The sequence below is a fragment of the Mobula hypostoma genome, chromosome 25 (genome assembly GCF_963921235.1).
Source record: "Mobula hypostoma chromosome 25, sMobHyp1.1, whole genome shotgun sequence".
Lineage (NCBI taxonomy): Eukaryota > Metazoa > Chordata > Chondrichthyes > Myliobatiformes > Myliobatidae > Mobula > Mobula hypostoma.
In genome coordinates, this window is record NC_086121.1 from 23,335,533 (window position 1) to 23,358,628 (window position 23,096).

Genomic DNA, 23,096 nt, shown 5'->3' on the forward strand with positions numbered 1-23,096 from the left:
GATGTAGATATAAGATGGACTGTGATTCAGACAAAATAGTTGTGATGAGACGACATGGACTATATGGAGGATAACTAGAACAGAAAGAGGGTCTAGGCCTAAAATGTCGACTGTTTACTCTTTTCTATAGGTGCTACCTGGTTTGCTGAATTCCTCCAGCATTTTGAGTGTGTTGCTTTGGATGTCCAGCATCCGCAGATTTTCTCGCCTTTGTGATAGAAAGAGTTATGTCGGGATAGAATGAACTACGAATAGGATCAGCATTGACTTGAATGGAATAGATTCCAATTGGACCAGGTTGTTATTGGGAGAGACAGAGTGATTATGATTAGGGCAGATTGGAATTGGAGCAGGTTATGACATGGAGAGTGGCTAAGATTGCTCAGCACTAGATTGGATAAGGAAAGTCAGGTTGGGGTAGGTTGAGCAGAGATGGGGGGTATTATGATTGGGACAGGCTAGGTTTGGAGCAGGTTAAGCCCGCGATTCGACGGCGGAGGCTGAGCCTGGTCTCGGCAGGACACACTCAGGAATTCGGGCCTCAGGGCTGATGACCTGCGCGCCCTGCTGCCTGCCCAAGCGCTGCCGACCGGGCTAAGGGCGGGCCTTGCTGCCAGATCGGGGCTCCGCTGCTTCCCTTGTGGGATCCAACAGCTCGCCGGCTGCCTGCCGCTTCTCTCTCTCTCTCTCTCGCCGAAGGCCGGGCGTGACGGTGAACCGCCAGGGGCTCGGCACTCGACACACGGCACCCACTCTTCGGCGCGCCTCAGTCCGGGAGAACACACGCCCCCTAATCGCTTCTCTAAACGGTAATTTGAAAAAAAAAGAATCGACGAAAGAGGGAGGAGCCTGCCGGTCAGAGGTGGCCGAGTGACGGTGACCTTTGACGGGCAGCACCTGCACGCAAGCCCGAGGTTTCGGACTTAGCTGTAGGCCTCAGTCGCCGATTTGGAAAAAATAAACTTAGTAGCATTTCTTGCGGCGTCAAAAGATTGTCATAATATGGGGTGCTGTCCGGTTTCTCTTTATAACATTGCGTCAGTCGTGTAAGTTACGCTGACCAACCACCTGCTCCCAATAAATAACATTATTTTCTCCTTTTTTTTTCCAGATTAATTCCTACCTCCCCCACTTGGAGGTGAAAAGAGGTGAGGGCATAGATTCCGCCGTCCTATTTCGTTCCATGCGTTTTACCTCCCTCAGCTTTGGTCAGTCGCCATGGTGACACTCGGCCTTTTGTTCCTCTAATACCGGCCCAAGCCCCCCAGAGCAGCGACCGGGTTTGGTGACCATGTCTAAAAAGCAAGTGGTTAAAACGAGGACTAATAGGAAACTGGACTTGGAGCGGAAAAGGGACGAGAAGGCGGCGAGGCGAGCCTTGGCGAAGGAGAGGAAGAACAGGAGCCAGGGTGGGACGGAGGATGAGGAGTTTGTCAGCTTTGCCAACCAGCTGCTAGCCATGGGACTCAAACTCCGGGAGGTGCCCGGTGATGGGTAAGGAAGGGTGAGGAGTACATTCTCTTCACCCACTATCTCTAATGTTTTATCTTTTGACCTGTAAACTAGTGGCTGGCAATGGTACTTCATATCTTTGATTCCGTGTACGTTACACATAACTTTGTCTTTACTCCAAGTTAAGAGAGGATTAAGATTCCAAACCCTTTAGTCAATTGCAAGGTTTCTCTAAAATACTAAAAGGGCTAATATTGGCGTTGGTCTCCCCCCTTTGAACTGTAATCGGCGACCAAATCGTGCTTTGCTTCGAATGCGAGAGCGAGAGTTTTTTACTCCAAATTGCACCTTGCTGGAAAATCTGATTTGTGAACCCAGCTCTGCTTTTTTTAAAATTCAAAGCTTTTAATTGCAAACTTGGGGAGTATATCAAAGTATTATGCAATAATGGATGCAAACGACACAAGCTGAAGCTGGACACTTCCTGCTGTAGATTTTAAAATAAAGTGGCTAGAAACATTCAGTAATTTGAACAACAACTATATTTCTATACAGTGTTTTAGTTTTATTTCTAATTTTTAGAAGCCACACTATTTTTATTTTCTGTGTTTATTTCTCCTTAATTGTATGCCCTTAAGGCCTAGATTATGCTCATTTTTTTCCTGAATTCAGTGTGATTGCTCTTTGTGCTTTACATTTCATGCTACCAATCCACAGAAAGGATGCATACACTAATTTCAGGTTTTAAAAAAAATAGTTTTGCGTCTTGCCTTTTGATATTTGAGTTGTGTGTTGCCAGTTAACAGTAGGGTGGCAGTTACTGCAACGTTATTACAGCTCAGAGTGTCAAAGTTCAATTCTGGCACCTTTTGTAAGGAGTCTTTTTACATCCTCCTTGTGGAATGTGTGGGTTTTCCCCAGTGCTCCCATTTCCTCCCACAGTCCAAAGACTTACCAGTTAGTAGGTTAAATAGTCATTGTAAATTGTCCCATGATTGGGTGAGGGTTAATCGGGGTTGCTGGGTTGGCATAGCTAGAAGGGTTGACTCCACACTGTATCGCAAAATAAATAAATAAATATCTTTTAATTAAAATGTTAATATGCAAAATTAGCAATTTTATTTGATAATATTACCCTTGTTTATGATGATCCTGCATATTGCTACTTGGCAGTGATCCTGTGCAGTAACCCAAGTATCGGCAGATGAAAGTGTGATGAAGTTTAATAACATCATTGTCCTTGAGTGGAACTATGTACACAGGTGCATTTGTTATCTTGTAATGTGCTATGAAGTGAAAAGGCAAATGGGATTTCATGGAAATTGTGCAAATTGTTAGAGGGTTGGAGTCAGAATAGAGAGCTACAATGTTCTGTTAGTAATATGCAAAGATTATAAGCGTGCCCAAATGTACTGTAAATGAGGCCACTAGATTTCTGTATATTCTGTGCAGAACTGAATCATCATTGCCTGATTTATGATGTAACTGCTTCCATCTCTACAATGCTACACCATCTTTACGCTTTCCCACTTCAGTGAAAAAGTATCTACTCTCCAAATTTTACTTTGTAATACTCTCTTTGCTTGTTTATGGTAGCTAAGCCTTCTATCTGGAAACTCCTCTGAAAACAGTTTCTTTGTTTCTTTATTGAAATTCACTTCTTTCACCAGACTATTTTAATAGCTGGCATCCATGCTGATTAATATTACTCCTTTACACATTGCCATTAGTTTTCTACATTGAGGATCCTTTACAAATGCCACTTATTCCAGCTGATAGATACAGTATACATCAAACAGAAATTATCCTGCCTTTGAACTCCTTGTGTGACAGAATTATATATTAAAGGGGTGTAGCTCAGGTGGCAATTCATCCTGCTAATCCTGGTAAAACTTAATGAGAATTCTTGGGCACTGTATCACAGTGATGTGTTATAACCTTAAAATATTCTGCAGTTTTTTGCTATAGTTCTTAAAATGCACCCCACAGAGTTACCTATATATTCTGTTCACACTGTAGTGACGGTGTAATTCTAGCCACCTATTCTGATCCAATGCCCTGTCCTTTATTTTTCCTTCATTTTATACCAATTTTCTAAATTGGTCAATGATCAGGAAAATTACTATTGGGCTAGGTTTAATTTTGTAGATTATTTTTAAAATTGGAATGCATTTGACATTTTGGAATAAAAGAGAGACCTTTGGGATCCCAGTAGAATTGATTAAATGTTACCTCAATGTTCCTAGGAACTTAAAACAAATGAAATGTCAGCATGCATGGTAAAAAGTATAATGTATAAATCCAAAGAGTATTTTAAAACTATCTTTGGCATCTGGAACACTGCACTCAGTCTTGGTCCTTGTTTCAAAAGCGGGTATCTAGTAAGGGTTGCAAATGTCTGTAAAGATGCAGAGCTTAAGGAAATAATGTACTTGCAAAAATTGACTCTCTTGGGTCAATTTTTGAATAGTGCCTGATCGCAATGATTAATCCGATTGAAGACTGTGACAGATTAGATGCCAGCAATCACTTCTGCTTTGTACGGTATTAAACACAGGATTTAAGCAAAGTATTTGAGAGCAAATATCTCCACTTCAATAAGAAGCACATAGAACACAAAAGCAAAATAATGAAAACGGTGAAAAGGTTCAAAGGTTCCTTTTATTATCAAAGTACGTGTGCAGAATACAACTCTGAGATTCGCCTTCCCCAGATAGCCAAAAAATACAGAAAGCCCATGAAGGTTGTTGAGGCCCCCCTCCCACATGAAAAACAAACACAACTCACAAAACCCAACCCCCCCCACCTCTCCCTCACCTAAAAGTTAACAGATCACTCTCCCAGACAAGGCAGCTGAAACATCAAGTCCCTAACCATCCCCCCACTAAGCTTCTCCCACGCAAAACAAAACGGAGGCAATAACATCAAACACCCAACCCCTCCCTCACCCAAAAAAGTAACCTATCACCCACCTGCCAATTGACAACAAGAAAGAAAACACAGAAAACTGAAGGAGATCAGTACAAACTACAGTCCACACCAATAATCACTTGTGTTTTGGAATTTCAAAAGCAACCTCCATTGGCACTGAGGAGAGCAACACCTCGAACTCAGTCCTTCCTTGGGGCCTTAATCCACCAAGAAGCAGCCTCCCACGGGGCCCGATGCGGGAAAATCCAGATTAAGTACAGTAAATGCTAGAAGTTCTCAGCAGGTCAAGCAGAAACTGTAGTGAAAGAAATGTGAAACCATAACGCTTTTCAGGAAGACGCTGCAGTTTCTGTTGAGAAATGAGGTAGTGTATGTGGAAATGCAGGAAGGGAATAGAGAAGATGGGTTGGCAGTTGTAGCCTGATGGTCCTTATAGCATGTATCTTTTTAAATGGCTGTAGAAATGTAACAAGGAAGAGAACCATTTAATGGTGAAGTGTGTGTCCTTGCCTACACTATGCTAAACCACTTAAGGAAAAATAACTTTGATCTAATCTTTTCCTTTTTTTGCCCTACTTATTTAATTTAATTTTGTTATATATATTTCTCACTTATAGTTTTTAAATTATGTTTCAAATGTTTTCATTGTGAAGCAACATCAGCTTAACCACAACCGACAATGTCCTAATGTACAATGCTTTTTTTTATTATAACAACATAATGAAAATCAAATGAATGTATGTATAGTAAACAAGCAAAAAGCAAAGGAAACCCTACCACCCCATCTCCTTTCCCCTTCCCAGCCCTACCCTCCCCTCGCCCCTCCTGTATGTGCTGTTTTGGTCCTAGCGCGCACCCCCCCCCCCCCACACTTAGTTCGGCAGTCATTCTCTTCTAAATACAACAGTAATGGTTGCCAGGTTTTTTCAAATTCCTTGAGTCTGTCCTTGATAACGTATCTTATCCTCTCTGATGCAGAGTATCCATTAATGCAGCCAGCCATTGTCTGAGTGATGGAGTTTCCTCCTTTTTCCAGAACATCAGTATTGAGTTTCTTTCCATTAAGTATGCCATAGGTCAGGAGTTGTTGCTGGGTAGCCTGGAATTTATTTGACCTCGCAGAAGTTCCAGATATTATTAAAATGGGGTCTGGTATTATCTGAACCTTTAGTACCTTTGATAGGACTTCAAATATTTGCTTCCAATACTCTTGTATCCTGGGACATAAAGCATAACTATGTAACAAATTTGCCTCTGAGGACTTGCATTTCTCACACATTGGGGACACCTCTGGGAATATTTTATGAGTCCTTACTTTTGAGTAATGTAGTCTATGCAGGATTTTAATAGTTTTTAAATTTTGTATTGTAATGTACTGCTGCCTCAAAACAACAAATTTCACAACATACGCCAGTGATATGGAACCTGATTCTGTTCCTGAATCGGTTTCCTCCTCGGATGCTGAATGACTGAATTGCTATTGAAACATTGACAACATTTTGCAGGTGTCCTGTGAAAAAGATGATGAAATTGTTGATTTATATTTACTTAATTGAGAGCAGCACGAGCTTAACTAAAGTTGTGTCTTTCTCTTTGAAAGGAATTGTTTGTTTCGTGCTCTTGGTGATCAGCTGGAAGGTCACTCCCGGAACCACTTAAAGCACCGGAGAGAAACAGTAGACTTCATGATAAAGCACCGGCAAGATTTTGAGCCATTTGTGGAAGACGATGTTCCTTTTGATCGATATGGTGAGCCCTGTATATGACTTCCTCAGTTATTAAACTTGTAAAAACACAATGGTAATTAAAATTACTTTTTTAAAACTTGTATTATTTATTGAGATGCAGTGTGTAATGGGCCGTTTGAGCCACCCCACCCAGCAACCCTCGATTTAACCCTAGCCTAATCACGGGACAATTTACTATGACTAGCTAACCTACCAACCAGTATGTCTTTGGACTGCAGGAGGAAACCCACGTGGCCACAGGGCAGAGTGTACAAACTCCTCACAGACAGTACTGGGAATTGAACCGGGGTCACTGGTACTATTAAAGTGTTGTGCTAACCACTATGCTGCCATACTGCGCCTCTGTTGAAGTAGAATATGTTCTAATAGTTAATCAACTTGGAAAGTGACTTCCTTTCTCTCCGCTGATGCTGAGGAAGAAATGCTCATTGTCAGAATATTTTGTTTCAGATTTATGGCATTGCGAGTACTTTGTTTTTATATAATAATATGACTATTTAAACAAGAGTTGAGATCAGTTCCTGAACAAATGCATATGTGTGACATGTTGGTTATCAGCTTTACTATGCTTTCCATCATTTAAATTCACTGTTTAGCTAGGGGCTGCTTGGAAGTGCGATTCTCCTCCAACGTTTTTTCTTCCAGACATAATGCTTAGCATGCCTCCCTTTCCCTGGGGACTTCCTTACCTGGAGTACAATTCCATCACTCTGAGGGGCATTGTTGCAACAGCTGAAACTGCCTCTCTGTTAAACATTAGTGTGATTTACATCCTGTCGGATTTTGTTTTCATGGCAGTGCTTTGATATGATCCTGTTCTGCCAATAATGACTTGGGGCTGGAGGAGGGTAATGTACAAGAGAAGATGGGTGAAGAGTTGATAAATGATTATCTGCTTGTCTGAAATTAACAGTGGTTGCTATTGTCTCTGAAGGATTGTGCGATGAAGCCTCTCAGTGAAAGATTTGGCAATAAACTCTGATTGATACAACGCACACAAAATGCTGGAGGAACTCAGCAGGTCAGGCAGCATCTATGGAAAAATCGATGAGACCTGACGTAAATTGGGAGACTGCTTCGCTGAGCACCTACGCTCCATCCAGCAGATGAAACGGGATTTCCCAGTGGCCACCCATTTTAATTCCACTTCCCACTCCCATTCCAATATGTCAATCCATGGCCTCCTCTACTGCAGTGGTCCCCAACCTCCAGGCCGCAGACCGATACATTGCCGCGGAGAATGCAGAGGTGACCGGAACGCACCCAGCCCATCTTTAAGAAAAAAGGCAAAATAAACAAGCTAATTAATTAAGTGCCGCTTGGCACATAAATGTCAGCCCAGATCAGAGGCGACGCAATCGGCAACTGGGCGGCACCTAATTAATTAGCTTGTTTATTTCGGCTTTTTTCTTAAAGACGTGCTGGGTGCGCCCCGGCTACCGCTGCACCCCTGCATGCTTTGCAGCAATGTATGGGTCCGCGGCCCGGAGGTTGGGGACCACTGCTCCACTGTTGCAATGTGCCCACACTCAGGTTCGAGGAACAACACTTTGGGTAGCTTCCAACCTGATGGCGTGAACATCGATTCCTCAAACATCTGGTAATGGGTGCCCCCCCCCTTCACTGTTCCCTATCCCTTTTCCCCACTCTCACCTTCTTGCCTGCCCATCACCTCCCACTGGTGCTCTTCCCCTTTTCTTCCATGGCCTTCTGTCCTCTCCTATCAGACTACCCCCTTCTCCAGTCCTGTATCTCTTTCATAAATCAACTTCCCAGCTCTTTACTTAATCCCTCTCCCTCCAGGTTTCACCTATCACCTATCTCCCCTACCCCCCCTCCAACCTTTTAAATCTACTCCTCATCTTTTTTTCTCCAGTCATGCTGAAGGGTTTTGTCCCGAAATGTCGACTGTACTTTTTTCCATAGATGCAGCCTGGCCTGCTGAGTTCCTTCAGCACTTTGTGTGTGTGTGTGTGTGTGTGTGTGTGTGTGTGTGTGTTGTTTAGATTTCCAGCATCTGCAGATTTTCTCTTGTATCTGAACTGATACAGTACTTTTTAGTGTGTTGTTGGAATGTTGTCATCGATAAGATGCGAAGCTGGAACTCCACTCGAGCTGGGCACTGTTTAATGTTTATACATGAACTCCTATAACATGATCTTTTAAAGAGTTCGTCATTGCGTGTAAATTGGCTATTACAATTCCCATGTTAAAACTCACAAGTATATTTCAAAAGTACTTCAGCTAGTGAAGTGCTTTCTCATATCCTGTGAGTGCAAGAGGTATTGTATGAATGCAAGCCTTTTAATTGCACTTCCCCACACAGTCTACAAATACTGATCTGACCTCAGGACCTGGGTGGGGAGCCAGACTTTTGGATCAAGCGAATTATAGAAACGTGTAACTCTCAAACTTGTGTAATTACTTGCATGCATTTATTAAGCCCAAGGTTACAGTTTAACTTTTCTGGGGACAGTTAATCAGCTTTTTGTTTGACTGAGACTAATGGTGTGCAAAGTTGCTGTTATACAAATATAAGAAACAAATACAAGAAATGTGTACACCACTCGAGTATTTAAAAAAAATTTAATCTAAGTGTTTACACACTTTACATTGGTCATATTTATTGTAAAAACGTTTACTGAATGTTAACAGAGTCACTCTTATTATGTGTTACTGAGTGCTTTCAAAATATGGTGGGTTAGCTCAAATAACTGCTGTTGTTACTCCTATACATGCTGGCAATACTCCTATAATAATGTTGGACAAAAAATTACAGGATTTTAACTTGATGATAAAGAGCATAATTTGACCTTGGCCAGCTGGTGTGCAATTAAAATGAAAACTTGATAATGGTATTCACATGATCTTGCTCTTAGATAACAGTACAGCGACTCTGGGCCACATTTTGCTCTTTGACCATCTAAGGTCCTGTGCTGATGTTTATAGGTATAGCCTGCTCTTCTTACTGTTCTCCAAAGGAGACATGTTGCTACATGACTAAAAGCTCAAATATAATGTACTTCCTGAAAGTACAGCCATTTTTGAGAGAATTTCACGCAATGGACTCGCTGGCCATGGATCTGGTTGCCTCTGGATTGTAGCAGGTATAATAGGCAGATACTTAAACTCCAAAACCTTGACAATTAATGATCTTTCAGCCATGATGTAGCAGCTTAACTGTACACATTGTTTTTTCCAACAAATACACTAAGGTATTTGGATAAAACAATGAAACAAATCACACAAAAATTAGCGCAACACACACAAAATGCTGGGAAATGGGGGTGGTGAAGGAGAGGGGCATTACCGGAAGTTTGAGAAATCAATGTTCATGCCGTCTGGTTGGAAACTACCCAGACGGAATACAAGGTGATGGGATATAAACTTCACCATTCCCCATTCCCATTTTCCCCTCTCACCTTCTCTCCTTATCTTCTGGTGCTCCTCCCACTTTTCATTCTTCCATGGCCATCTGTCCTCTACAATCAGATTTCCCCCTTCTCCAGCCCTGTATCTCTTTCACCAATCAACTTCACAGATCTTTACTTCACCTTTCCTCCCCCTGTCTGGGTTTCACCTATTACCTTGTGTTTCTTCCTCCCCTCCCCCCACCCTCTAACTCATACTCCTCATCTTTTTTTCTTCAGTGCTGATGAAGGGTTTTGGCCCGAAACATCGACTGTGCTCTTTTTTTTCCCCATAGATGCTGCCTGGCCTGCTGAGTTCTTCCAGCTTTTTGTGTGTGTGTTACTTGGATTTCCAGCATCTGCAGATTTTCTCTTGTTTGTGACAAAAATAAAACTAGAGATGACCAGCAAAATGCAGGTTTGGAAATACAAGTAGTTTAAACGTGGTGTTGAAATGTTTAATTTATTGTGTTGAAGAGCAAAAAACTATTGTCAGTTACTAATGATTGATATGAATGGGTAAGCTAACTTGATGTAATAGAGACCAATTCATTTCTAGCAAACTATAAATATTAAATCCAAATTTTTACCTCTGGGCAATATTTTCCATAACTCCATCTGTTTAATAATTAATATTTAGCATATATAATTGAATATAACATGTTTTTGTATCTAATTTTCAGTTACAAATCTGGAAAAGCCAGGCACGTTTGTTGGCAATGATGTGATAGTAGCCTTTGCAAGAAACAATCAAGTGAATATAGTGATCCACCAGCTTAACGCCCCACTTTGGCAGGTAAATTTAATGTTCAGTTCATATTATGGGATACTATGATAGTGTACAGCAAGTGTTAGAGGCTGCTATATTGAAAAATGCCTATAGAACAGCACTGCAAAACATGAATGACTTTGTGAATGACTCCTGCAGAACGCTACCATATTACTTATAGTACTTGGCTGCTTCCCTCTGCAGTGTTCTGCAGTACACATCAAACTTGCATTGTAGTGATGTTATTTTGATGCACTGACTCTGCATGAAGTGTCATGTCCTTCCTCTCCACTTTGGATATCGGTCTTGTTTGTGGGAACTGGTGTCTAGCAATTAACGTTTGAGAGTGATCAGTAGCATTGACAGAGCCTGAAATTCAGAGTCAACTCTTATCTACCTCTGACTTAAAAATGCTAAAAGACTGCCCAACACCACCTCAACAGGCAACCTGCTGAAGGGTCTCAGCCCAAAACGTCGACTGTACTCTTTTTCCATAGAGGCTGCCTGGCCTGCTGAGTTCCTCCAGCATTTTGTGTGTGTTGCTTGGATTTCCAGCATCTGCAGATTTTCTCTTGCTTGTCATAAGGTGACCAGACCATTTCCTGTTATTAGTTTAGTGAACCTTCTCTAAACTGCTTCTGATGTGTTAATGTCGCTCCTTAAGTAACAAGACCACTGTGCAGGGTATTCCAGATATGGTCTCACCCATGTCCTTTATAACAGAAGCTTGACCTTTTTTGTATTCAGTTTCCCTAGTTGCTGGTGGGCTGTACCTTTTCTATAAAGCAAACTAGAATGGGGCATCGCACATTATGTGTTACTCTGCTGTTTTTGCTCTCTTTAAAGCACTTGTATGATGTGCATTTATAAAGAGTGTGTTTGATCTGTGAGTTACAGAGGATTGACTATAAGATCTTATGATACTCAAACAGAATCCGGCCATTCGATTCATTGAGTCTGCTCCACCGTTCCATCTTGCCTGACTTTTCTCCCCAACCCCATTCTCCCACCTTCTCCACAATCAAAGATGGAGAAATGCTGCTGATTAATTCTTCAACATAGCAGATTTTCATGTTAATGGTGTATTTTAATAGACATTTAAAATAACACTTGTTATAATGGTGATGAATACTGATGGTGAGACCCTGGAATGATTTCAATCCAGTGTTCTAAATACTGTAGAATTTGGAGATGTCTATTATATAAATTTGGCGTGGCCAAGTGGTTAGGGCGTTGGACTAGCGATCTGAAGGCCGTGGGTTGGAGCCTCAGCCGAGGCAGCGTGTGTGTCCTCGAGCAAGGCACTTAACCACACAGTGCTCCTGTCTACCCAGCTGAGAATGGGTACCAGCAAAAATGCTGGGGGTTAACCTCACAATAGACTGGCGTCCTATCTGGGGGGGGGGGGTAGTTTCGTACTCTCAGTCGCTTCACATCACGGAAACCGGAATAAGGATCGGCCTGATGGGCCACAAGGCTCGTGACAGACTTTTAAAAAATTATATAAATGCCCATAGAGCTCTCAATATAATTTAAATCTCGCCGTTATGTGTATGTAAACACCATGTGAAAGTCTGTCTGAAACTCATTTTCATCCTATCAGCCAATCAATGTAGAGAGCAATTTTATCTGTGTAATGAAATGTGCCAAGGATACACAGGTTTCCTTTATTAGTATACACGGTACAATGTAAACCTTGCCTCCATAAATTATATTACTTTGTGTTTCTGCATAAGATAATAAAATGGGCTGGATATGTGTAATGTCCAACAGCAAGTGAATCTGTAATGTTAATCAATTACTTTAACACTGCAGGTTTTTGGAACCAGGAAGAGTAATGCTGCCGAGTTGCATATTGCCTACAGATATGGAGAGCACTATGACAGTGTGCGTAAGGTCAATGATAATTCAGAAGCTCCTGCAAACCTAAGAACTGAGGTTGGTGAATGCATTTGACTGTCTCCTGGCCCTTGCACATTTGGAGGCCCAGTGGCTTTTTAGTGGTAAATGTGTAACGTTGACCAATGATTAGAGTTTTTAGACTATAACCAATTTCCCAGTTCTTAAGAAGGAAGAAGTCAGGGGAAAAAACATCCAAGTAACTAAAATCAAAGGTGATTAGAAAAAAAATTAGATTAGGTGGATATTTTGGTGTTGCTTGCAAACAAAACTGCAAGCTCCTATTAACATGAAGGTTTTAATTTCTTTCAGTGCTGGCTGTGGAATGAATTGAGTCAAAATTAACTATTTGGAGTGGCAGGAATGAAATAATTTAACTTTAGTGGATAATGGCATGTGTGACAGTAGTGAAAGGTAACTTCATTGCCCAGAGGTTTATGTAGCTTCTGATGAGAAAGCAATATTCTTTTATTGTAAGATGGTATCAGCAGCACCAGATCCACAAATATTCATGTTTTAAATATGTGACTGGCACAGATGCTCATGAAAGATGATTCAAAGAAGAAAGATCGAAACAAAATGTGTGACTACGAAGTGGAAGATATACGGGATTTTGAAAACGGAGGTTCAGAAATAGATATGGATGATGCAGTTCAAAAAGTACGCAATGCAACAGGATGCCTGGTGAGTAATCGGAAACAATTAGACAGGCTGCCTTCAGAAAATCTTGGTTAAGCTTGCAGAAAAGCAGATGAACTAGTATTCCCAGCTACTGGGACAATGTTCCCCATTTAATTAAAATCTGATTTGATGTCTTTTCATTTGCTATTATGAAGCTCACGCCTACTCCAGTTTCTATTTCTGTATACAGCTTTTTTTCTGGGAGTTGCAACCCTTTTTTTGTTTTATTTATTGGCTCAATGATAAGTTCAGTATAGTGCAGAACTACAGTGGTAAAGTTCACGTGATCTGGTGTGGGACTCAGTCATACCAGTTTATAGTTTATTGGCTTATCAAGCCAAAGAGCAGTGGGGGTACCGTTTGAAAGTGAGGGACAGAATTGGTTCTTTGGAATATCAGAATGGCCATCTGTGTATGGAGCCAAAAGAGATGGTGGAGCTCTCAAATCTGGTGGGTGGGGCGGGGGGCTTCGGGGCTGCGATGTTTTTATTATTCATTCTTTGGGATGTTTGTGAAGAATACAAATTTTAGGTTGTATACATACTCTGATATTAAATGAACCTTAAGTGGATTTTTTACATCTGTATTTACTTGGGAGATGGACACAGAGTCTATAGAAATAAGGCATAGCAGCAGTGAGTTAATGGAATATGGATTAGAGGGGGAGGTTTTTCTGTCCTTATCCTGTTCGAGGAGGAAAATTAGGGTGGATAAATCCCCAGGGCCTCAATGTTCCCTCAGACCCTGTTGGAGGCCAATGCAGACATTACCGGGGCCCTAGCAGAGATATTTAAAATGTACTTCGCCACAGGGGAGGTGCAGGAGTATTGCTAATGTTGCTCAGTTGCTTAGAAATACTCTAAGAATAAGTCATAAACTATAGGCCAGTGAGTCTGACATCCGTAATGGGTAAGTTATTGGAAGGTATTCTAAGGGACCAGATATGAGTATTCGGATAGACGGGGACTGATTAGCATAACTTTGTGCATGGTAGTTTGTGTCTAACCAATCTTGTAGAGTTTTCAAGGAAGTTACCAGGAAAGCTGATGAAGGCAAGGTAGTGGATGTTGTTTACACAGTAATTTGTAAAGGTCCTGCATGGGAGGTTGGTCAAGAAGGTTCATTCATTCAGAACGAGGATTGGATTAGACATTGCCTTTGTGGGAGAAGCCAGAGAATGGTAGTAGATGGTTGCCTCTCTGACTGGATGCCTGTGGCAAGTGGTGTGCTGCTGGGATCAGTGCTGGGACTGTTGTTCATCTGTATCAACAAATTGGATGATAATGTGGTAAACTGGATCAGCAAATATGCAGATGACATCAAGATTGGGGGTGTACTGTTCAGCGAGGAAGACAATCAAAGCTTGTAACGGGATCTGTACCAGCAGGAAAAATGGGCTGAAAAATGGCAGATGGGATTTGATGCAGACGAGTATGAGGCGTTGCACTTTGGGAGGGTAAACCAGGGTAGGACTTAAACTCTTGAGTGGTAAGGCACTGAGAAGTGCGGTAGAACTTGGGAATCTGAGAATACAGAATCATAATTCCTTGAAAGTGGCATCAGAAATAGATAGGGTTGTTACAAAAGCTTTTGGCACATTGGCCTTCATAAATCAAAGTATTGAGTACAGGAGTTTGGTGGTTACGTTGATGTTGTATAAGATATTGGTGAGGCCTAACAAGAGAAAATCTGCTGATGCTGGAAATCTAAGCAACACAAAATGCTGGAGGAAATCAGCAGGCCAGGCAGCATCAATGGAAAAGAGTACAGTCGACGCTTTGGGCCAAGACCCTTCAACAGGACTGGAGGGAAAAAAGATCAGTAGATTTAAAAGGGGTTGGGGGAAAGAAACACAAGGTGATGGCTGAAACCGGAAGGGGGAAGATGAAGTAAAGAGCTGGGAAGTTGATTGGTGAAAGAGCTACAGGGCTGGAGAAGGGGGAATCTAATAGGAGAGGACAGAAGGCCATGGAAGAAAGAAAAGGGGGAGGAGCACCAAAGGGAGGTGATGGCAGGCGAGGAGAAAAGGGGATGGGGAATGGTGAAGGAGTGTGGGGGGAGGGCAGAATCAGAGGTTCAAGAAATAGATGTTCATGCCATCAGGTTTGAGGCTATCCAGATGGAATACAAGGTGTTGTTCCTCCAACCTGACTGCGGCCTCATCTTGACAGTAGAGGAGGCTATGGATTGACATATCAAACAAGTAGCATTTGTTCTGCTTACAAGGATAAGTGCCGGGAGCAAGATCAGTGGGGAGGAACAAATAGACAAGGGAGTCGCATAGGGAGCGATCCCTGCAAAAAGCAGAAGGTGGGGGAGGAGGGAAAGATGTGCTTGGTGGTGGGATCCTGTTGGAGATGGTGGAACGTTCTGGAGAATTATGTGCCAGCACTTATCCTTGTAAACAAAACAAATGCTACTTGTTTGATATGTCAATCATCACCTCCTCTACCCTCAAGATGAGGCTGCACTCAGGTTGGAGGAACAACACCTTGTATTTACTCTGATGAAACCATCAAAGCTGCCCTCAAACGCACCTCTTCCATTTCACACATATCTGCTCTTACCCCATCCTCCCGTCACCCTACTGGGGATAAGGTTCCTCTTGTTCTCACCTACTACCCCCACCAGCCTCCGCGTCCAGCACGTAATTCTTAGAGAGCATGTCCTGTGAGGATAGATTGAATAAGTTAGGACTTTTGTCTTTGGAGCAAAGGAGAATGAGGGGTGACTTGTTTGAGGTGTACAAGATAATAAGAGGCATAGCTTGGACAGCCAGAGTCTGACTTTTTCCCCAGGATGGCTAATTTAGGGGGCAATTGTAGGAAAAAATGGGGGGGGGTGTACACCAGAGGTAGAGTTTTTACGGAGTGGGATGTGTGTGGAACGTGTTGCCAGGGGTGGTGTTGGAGGCAGATGCATTAGGAATATTTAAGAGACCGCTAGATAGGCACATGTATGAAAGAACAATGGAGGGCTACATGGGAGGGAAGGGTAAGATTGGTCTTGGAATAGCAGAAAATGTTGGCACAACATTGAACGGTGTATTTTCCTGTACTGTTCCATGTTCTAATTGTTTAGCAAAAACATTACTTGCCCATTGTTACCCCAGCCTTGAATGTTATGTTTTTGCTGAAGATGAGCAGAGTTTATCATTAACTGAGGAGATACTTGTGAAATGGCATAATTATCAAATATCCCCCACATCTTTTGAGGAAATGTGGTTGATGAAGCAGTAGATGGTTGAGCCCAAGATCCTGGGATTCGTTAATGCTTTGGGCTTGAGATGTTTGACGTACAACAGCTACAACTCTGTTCCTTTGTGTTTTTTTTCCCCCCTCCAGTGAGAAAGGTTAACTTCCATGTTCTCATTGACTCATATTTTATAAGGGTTCCTAAATGCATGTTCCTAAGTGATCAAACACTTCTCTGATGTTGGGGGCAGTAATTTTGTGGTGTTTGGACCAGTGATCCATCGCAGCCTGGAGCCAGCTCATCTTGACCTCTTTGAAGTAGTTATTTATGAAGCAGCACTGTTTGATAGCTGTATCAGCGATGCATTTCTTCACCTTGTCAAGGTGAGGTAAACTTTTCCTTTGTTAGTTTTACCATCTGAAAGCTGTGTTGCTGTTGGACTACACTTGAAGTTCCTTCAGAGGCATTGCTATACAGTTTTATCTTTCTAATGATTTCAGATATGGAGGGAAGCTGTTTCACATTCCGGTGAAAGGTGTTAGGTGTAGGAAATTTCCTTACCTTTGACCTGTTTCCACAATGGTGAGGCCTCCATCTGTCCTGCCATTGTGTTGCTGATTGAAAGGCATGATTCTGTGAGTATTACCATATGAGGTTGTGGGACAAGTCCCCAGATGAGATTCAGATCTATTTATCACATGTACATCAAAACATACAGTGAAATGTGTCATTGTTGTTAACAGCCAACATACACAAGGATGTGCTGCAAGTGTAACCATACATTCAGTGCCAAAATAGCATGACCACACTGCAGAGCAGAACAACATAGAACACAACAAAACAGAACATACTGACAGGAACAGTATAACAAGCCCCGTTCCTCTTTCCCTTTCACCCACCTGCCCACGCATGTACACAGTCCTCTAACCCCCAGGATGGGCTGTCTTCAGCCTCCAGAAATTCATGGACTTGCACACACTGGGTCCCAACTTCACCAGCAGACTCATTGAGATTTGTAGGTTCGTGCTCTGGCTTCTGGGTCTTGGCCTGGATCTCTGATCAGCCTCCAGTATCAACCCAGGACTCGCTACATAGATGGGGGTCCAAACTCCAGGCCTTGAACTCACCAGTGACGGGACCTCAAAAACTAGGCCTCAAGCTCCGGTCTGTCACTGGCCTTCAAATACAGAGCCTTGGACTCTGGCTTGTCCTCCAAATACCCCACATCCCTGTCCCTAAACCCTAACCTGACCCCTAATTTCTGTCTGTGTCGACAAGACCATTCTTGTGAATTTTTTATTTTAAAATAAACCTAAAAACTAGCTAAATTTGAGCTGCATCCTCAATGGAGAAAGAGGCTCTGCACCATCTTGAAACTTGAATTATGGAATCAGGATTAACGAAGAGGATGCACTGAGCTGTGTGCATATTTTTGTCTGGAAATGCAGTGTGTTTTGTCATGATTGCGCTCCATACCCCACCCTTGGCATATTGCAATCACAATGACATTTTATATTTTATATTTCTCTGAGGTAGCAGATTTTTTTTATATGGCATATGTTTCTGTTTCATATAAAAGTTTCATGGTAATAATAATTGATTCTGGCTTAATGTAATTTAAATTCCTCAGCTGCCACAAAGGGGTTTGAAGTGCCTCTGGATAACTGATCCAGTAACATAAAACAGACATGGCTGTAATAACCCCTGAAGTCACGAATCCAAACAGACCTTGTGTCAAGAAAAATTGGTGTTCATTGTTAGCCAGGTAGAAAAACTGGGGAAAGAGAACTTTTTGTGTAATTGTTGTTATTTGTCTTCAGGACACAGATTTGATTGTTCAAAATCTAGAGCTTGAAAACCACGACATCGAGTCTGCAATAGCTGCCGTCCTGCAGATGGATGAACTAAAGAACAAAAGTGAGTTCTATGTGCAAATATTGAAATTCATTTTCTATATATGTTGCAAGTTTATTTCAGCATGAGCATTTGAACAATACCCTTTAATGCTCTAAATTCACTTCAAGGTTCACGACTCACTTTTGACTCGCCACTTTTAGCAGATTGTCTGTATTTCACAAGGATTGTTTTGCAGCCTCCATGAATCTTTCCGAAATGTAAATTGTATGAATGTTTCACTTTGCAAATTTCTAGATCAATAATATTTCCTAAATTTTGTCTTTGAAGATCAGCTTAACTGTCAAAATGCAAGAATGCGATTTTAACTAAAAAGTTGCAGTACAAGGGGTGATTGATACGTTCGTAGCCCAAGGTAGAAGGAGTCAATTTTAGAAAACCTAGCACATTAATTTTTTTAACATAGTCCTATCCTACACTTACACACTGAGTCTAGCAGTCGTGGAGCATACAGATCCCTTCTTTGTAGAAGCCAGCGTCTTGGACCTCCAGTAGTGGTCAACAGCAGGGGTGATGGATAAGAGATGAGTTATGAACTTCAAACTTTCTGCATAATCACTCAGAGTTGAACTACATGTGCATGTAATGAGAGCTGTATAACTCATCCCTTCTACCTTAGGCCATGAACTTATCAATCACCCCCGCTGTCGACCGCTTCTGGAGGTCCAAGATGCTGATTTTTACAAAGAAGGGATCCGTATGCTCCACGACCGCTTGGCTAAGTGTGTAAACATAGGAGGGGACAATGTTGAAATATAAATATGCTAGGTTTTCTAAAATTGGCGACTCCTATCTTAGGGCACAAACATATCAATCACCCTTCGTAAGTCTGGGTAAGCACCTTGTACATCTAGTGAATAAATACACTACCAAGTAGAGCAACTTGAAGCTTGGTTGAAAATTTCTGAGGTAATTTGCAATGCCTTTTCATGCCTCTTTCCACATAGATTAAGATTTAATGATTTCATTGCTACAGAATCACTAGAGTTGAATTTAGTTATGTTTTGCTGGATTAGATTGTATTGACGAGTCTAACAAAAACAGCCCACATCACGTGTCTTCTCTCTGGATGGAGAATGGAAGTGGCAATAGGATTTTTGGAAATCAAGGTGTAAACCCTGAAGAAATTGAAAATAATAGGACACTGAACAAAAAGGAAGAGAATAAGAGGACCAAAAATAAGGTGTGTTAAATATCTTTTGTGTGACTGGTCTCTGAAAAAAGCGGTTTATACAGTGATGTGTGATAACGTAAATTTTATACTAAAGACTACGAAGTCAACAGTACCAAGTGATATGAAATGCATGAATATTATAATGAAGAGTGGATTCCTCAACAGCTTCAGATGGATAAATTTGCCCAGCAGTCTTTTAGACTTGTTACGTTTTGGCTAGCAAATGATAAGGCAAATTATCACCAACTTCTAGAGGAGTCGTATGCCAATCAGCATTGCTTTAAAGTTACACTTGTCATCAGCAAATGTACATTAATTTAGTGGAAATGGAAAGATGTGTATTGTACATTTTCATCAGTATTTTCTCCCAAGGATTTACTGAGATACAGTTTTGCAAATAGGGTGTGTATTTTCTCACCCTAGGTATTTTGCTGAAAAGGCAAACATTCATGTGTTACTCTTGGCAGTTATTTTGGGTGACAATTGATCAGCATACTCAGTCTCCTTGCCTTGCCTCTGACTATTTATATTTTCATTAGCTATTGTCCTATGGCAGCTACTGAAGGAATTGAGGCCATTTGTAGTCCATTAACATGGATATCTGTTGATTTGAGTTTCAATCTAGTGACTTGAGCACCAATATACAAGTGTGCACTGTAGTGTAATACTGAGGGGCTGCTACAGTGCTGTAAGTGGATTTTGGGAGAATCCCTAAACTAAACCCATGCTAGTGCACTTGGCTGATTATAAGTATCCTGCTGTTACTCTGAAGAACAGTGGAGTTGTCCCCAGTGTCCTTACCAATATTCGTCCCTCGTCAGTGTTACTTAAACATTATATAGTCTTTATCACACTGAATTTGCTAACATTACAACTGATTTCACTTTAAAAGTATTAAACACAAAGTACAATGGACTGGCCAAAGGTCATGAAATGTGATTTATAAATATAAGGACGTTCCCAACTTGGGTAATATCTGGGAACTTCCTTGTTTCAGCTACCTGCTGGATAAAGTCCAAACTATCAGAAAACTGTGAAAAATGGAACTTTATTTTGTTAAGCGTGTCAAATAACAAAACTAAAGTTCGTATGATACACAGCTTTTTGAAATGCTTATTACAGAAAACAGTTAAATAGTGCAATTCATCATAGCTATTTAAATTAGTTGTGCTAATCAAAGTTTTTTTCCCCACCCTCATTCTCCTGAATTTTTAAAACTAGGTTACAAGTAAGCAACGAAAAGAACAATTAAGGAGAGAAAAGAAGAAACGCCAGGAAGAGAGACATCGACAAAAAGTTCTAGACAGCAGGAGCAATAATGTGGAAGAGCTCATGACTGATGGGAACTTGCAGCCACCAGTTACATTAGTCAAAACTTTTGCTACGTTAAATATTTGACATTAGGTCCCCCTACAACTAAAGATTGCCTAGCGTAGTAAGTCTCATAAATGGGGGGGGGGGAGTAATTTGGTGGAAGGAGGAGGGAATTTGTATTTCTGATGCTGCTTTAGATTAACATTGTTTGACTTCATAAGCTTTTTTTTGAAGAACTTCGTTTTTCTTTGTAAATGTGTGTAAACTGGAAGAAAGTCTCTAAAAAGCAAACACAGTGAATTATTTACACTTTATAAATGCAATAAAGTTTTAAGAATAGTAACAACTAAGAATCAAAATAGTAAGTTGAAATAGTTGGATAAATTTTAGGAATAAATGGATTTGAAGGCGAGTGTGCCTTTAACTCTTAAACATGTCGTTTAGAGAGCTGACGATCAGATTTTAAGTATCATGCCCTCTTTACGCCTCCATTAACATTCAGTAATCGAGATGGAAATTGGGGCCTTTTTTACAATTATTTGCAGATCTCCCAAAAGAGACTTTTATAGAGTGGGTTTGCACAGGAGTATTTCTGAATGGAGCATAGAATAGCTGTCACTTGCTGACATCAGTAAGGAAAATTTATAAGAAAAGTTATAAAGAAAACCTTTTTCAGGACTGAAACCATTTTTTAGTGTAGAGTTTAAGAAGAAGAATGCTGCTAACCACCAAATACAGAGGATACTTTCCCCAAGGACTGTTCCAAGTATGTGAATAGGCAGGGCAACTGCCGAAACCAAATGAGGTTCATAGAAGAACTGAAATTTCTGATGATGGTTAGTAATTTATTCATTAGAGTCTTATTGTTTTAACACTCCTAGGGGTGGTTTAAGTTAAAGAAACTTGTTCTGTTGAATTTCTACATACTGAGATGTTTTTATGGCAATAAAAATTTTGGAAAGTTATTGAGAAAAGTCAAGTGTTTGAAACAGTAACTCCCATGAACAGCCATGTAAAAGAGCTGGCTGTTGTACAATTTTGGATTTTTTTACTTTCTATTTCTGTTTGTATATACAATGTTAATAAATCAACTCATTGAGAAACTAAAGTTTGTTTTAAAAATCTTTTATTTTCACTATTACATTGACTTGCAGTTACCTCTTCTCAATCACCTATCATCTCCCTCTGCCCCTCCTCCTTTCCTTTCTCCCATGGTCCACTCTCCTCTCCTATTGGATTCCTTTTACACCCATCTCCTCCCCAGCTTCTTCACCCCTCCCCAACCCGCCTGGTTTCACCTTCCCCTCCCCCATTTCTTATTCTGGTATCTTCCTCCTTCCTTTCCAGTCCTGATGGAGGGTCTCAGCCTGAAGTGTGAACTGTTTATTCATTTCCATAGATGCTGTCTGACCTGCTGAGTTCCTCCAGGGGTGGGTGGGTGGGTGTGTGTGTGTGTTGCTGTGGATTTCCAGCATCTGCAGAATCTCTTGTGTTTGATTTGTCGCCTCTTTTAATGTCTTGTAGTTGTACCTGCTTCTACCATTTCCTTTGGCAGTGTTTTCCATATATGCACCACCTTCTGGTGTGTGTGTGGGGGGGGGTGGAATTTTGCCTCTTGGGACCCTTTAAATCTGTTCCCCCTTGCCTTAAACCTATACCTCTAGTTTTAAACCCCCTTACCTTAGAGGGGAAAAAAAAACCTGACTATCCATCTTGACTCTGCACCTCATGATTTTCTATACATTTAAAGTCAATGCTCGGCCTCCTACACTCTGGGGAGGGGGGATCCCCCTCATGTAACAGATTACTTTTGAGGGGATTTTAGCTGATTGTTGCAAATCTGGTTCAGCTGCTGTGGATCAGGAAACCCTGCAAGCTAAAATCCTAATGGTAATTGACAAACATTGAAACCTTAAAGTTCCTTGTTCGATGGGGCTGTTTTAATTGGCTAAGCCTCCAGGCTTTGCGTGCATTTGGGGACATGTGCAGCCTATACCCAAGCATTGCCGACACGTATAATGAAACAGAAAACTCTCAGCACTCGCAAGGTTAGGTGGTACCCGAGAAGGCTGTAATGTTTTGGGTCTGATATCCTTTCTCAGAACAATGCTGGATCTGAAACAGTTAACATTTTGGGTCTCAAAGGATCTTGGCCCAGAATATTTTTTTCCTCTCTTCCACAGATACTGCCTCACCTGCTGTTTCCAGCATTTTCAAATTTGCAGCATCTGTAGGATTTGTTTTGATTTTCATCAAATGCAACATTTTACATGAGATAATCATACATTTGGTAACAGAAAAATGTCAAAGTCCCCTTTATTGTATGCACAGATGCAATGAAAACCTTACCTCCAGTAGCAACATGGGCACAGTGTTCACAATATAAATTATACAAGAAAGAACACAATTGGAACACAAGTCTTGGGGACAAAGTGGTCATGGTATTGCTGTATTGAAGTGATTAAGGTGGTACAGGCTGGTTCGAGAATCAAATGGTTAAGAGAAAAATTGCTGTTCTTGAACCTGGTGGTGAGGAATTTCATGCCCGACAGTAGCTGTAAGAAGATGGCATGACCTGGATGGTAGAGATCATTGCTAGATCAATAAAT

The 23,096-nt window shown here is 41.2% G+C and overlaps 1 protein-coding gene across 2 annotated transcripts; it reads left to right on the plus strand.

Annotated features, from left to right (window-relative positions):
* The first annotated feature begins 325 nt into the window (after positions 1-325).
* otud3 (OTU deubiquitinase 3) lies at positions 326-21,584 on the plus strand. Of its 2 annotated transcripts, none has more exons than XM_063033060.1 (9): positions 326-417; positions 1,112-1,494; positions 5,984-6,132; positions 10,225-10,337; positions 12,126-12,248; positions 12,747-12,893; positions 17,906-18,002; positions 19,016-19,182; positions 20,395-21,584. In XM_063033060.1, exons 2-9 carry the CDS (start codon positions 1,292-1,294, stop codon positions 20,569-20,571), a joined length of 1,176 nt encoding a protein of 391 aa, XP_062889130.1. In that variant the 5' UTR covers positions 326-417; positions 1,112-1,291; the 3' UTR covers positions 20,572-21,584. The 2 variants fall into 2 exon arrangements, with proteins under 2 accessions (XP_062889130.1, XP_062889129.1); XM_063033059.1 differs by lacking the exon at positions 326-417 and adding an exon at positions 424-809.
* The last annotated feature ends 1,512 nt before the right edge of the window (positions 21,585-23,096 follow it).

Bases quoted from the DNA above. Each gene is read 5' to 3' on its own strand.
- otud3 (XM_063033060.1), top strand. From the start codon at position 1,292: ATGTCTAAAAAGCAAGTGGTTAAAACGAGGACTAATAGGAAACTGGAC. The intron at 10,338-12,125 runs GTAAATTTAATG...TTAACACTGCAG, and splicing joins TTAACGCCCCACTTTGGCAG to GTTTTTGGAACCAGGAAGAG. The intron at 12,894-17,905 runs GTGAGTAATCGG...ATTTGTCTTCAG, and splicing joins GCAATGCAACAGGATGCCTG to GACACAGATTTGATTGTTCA.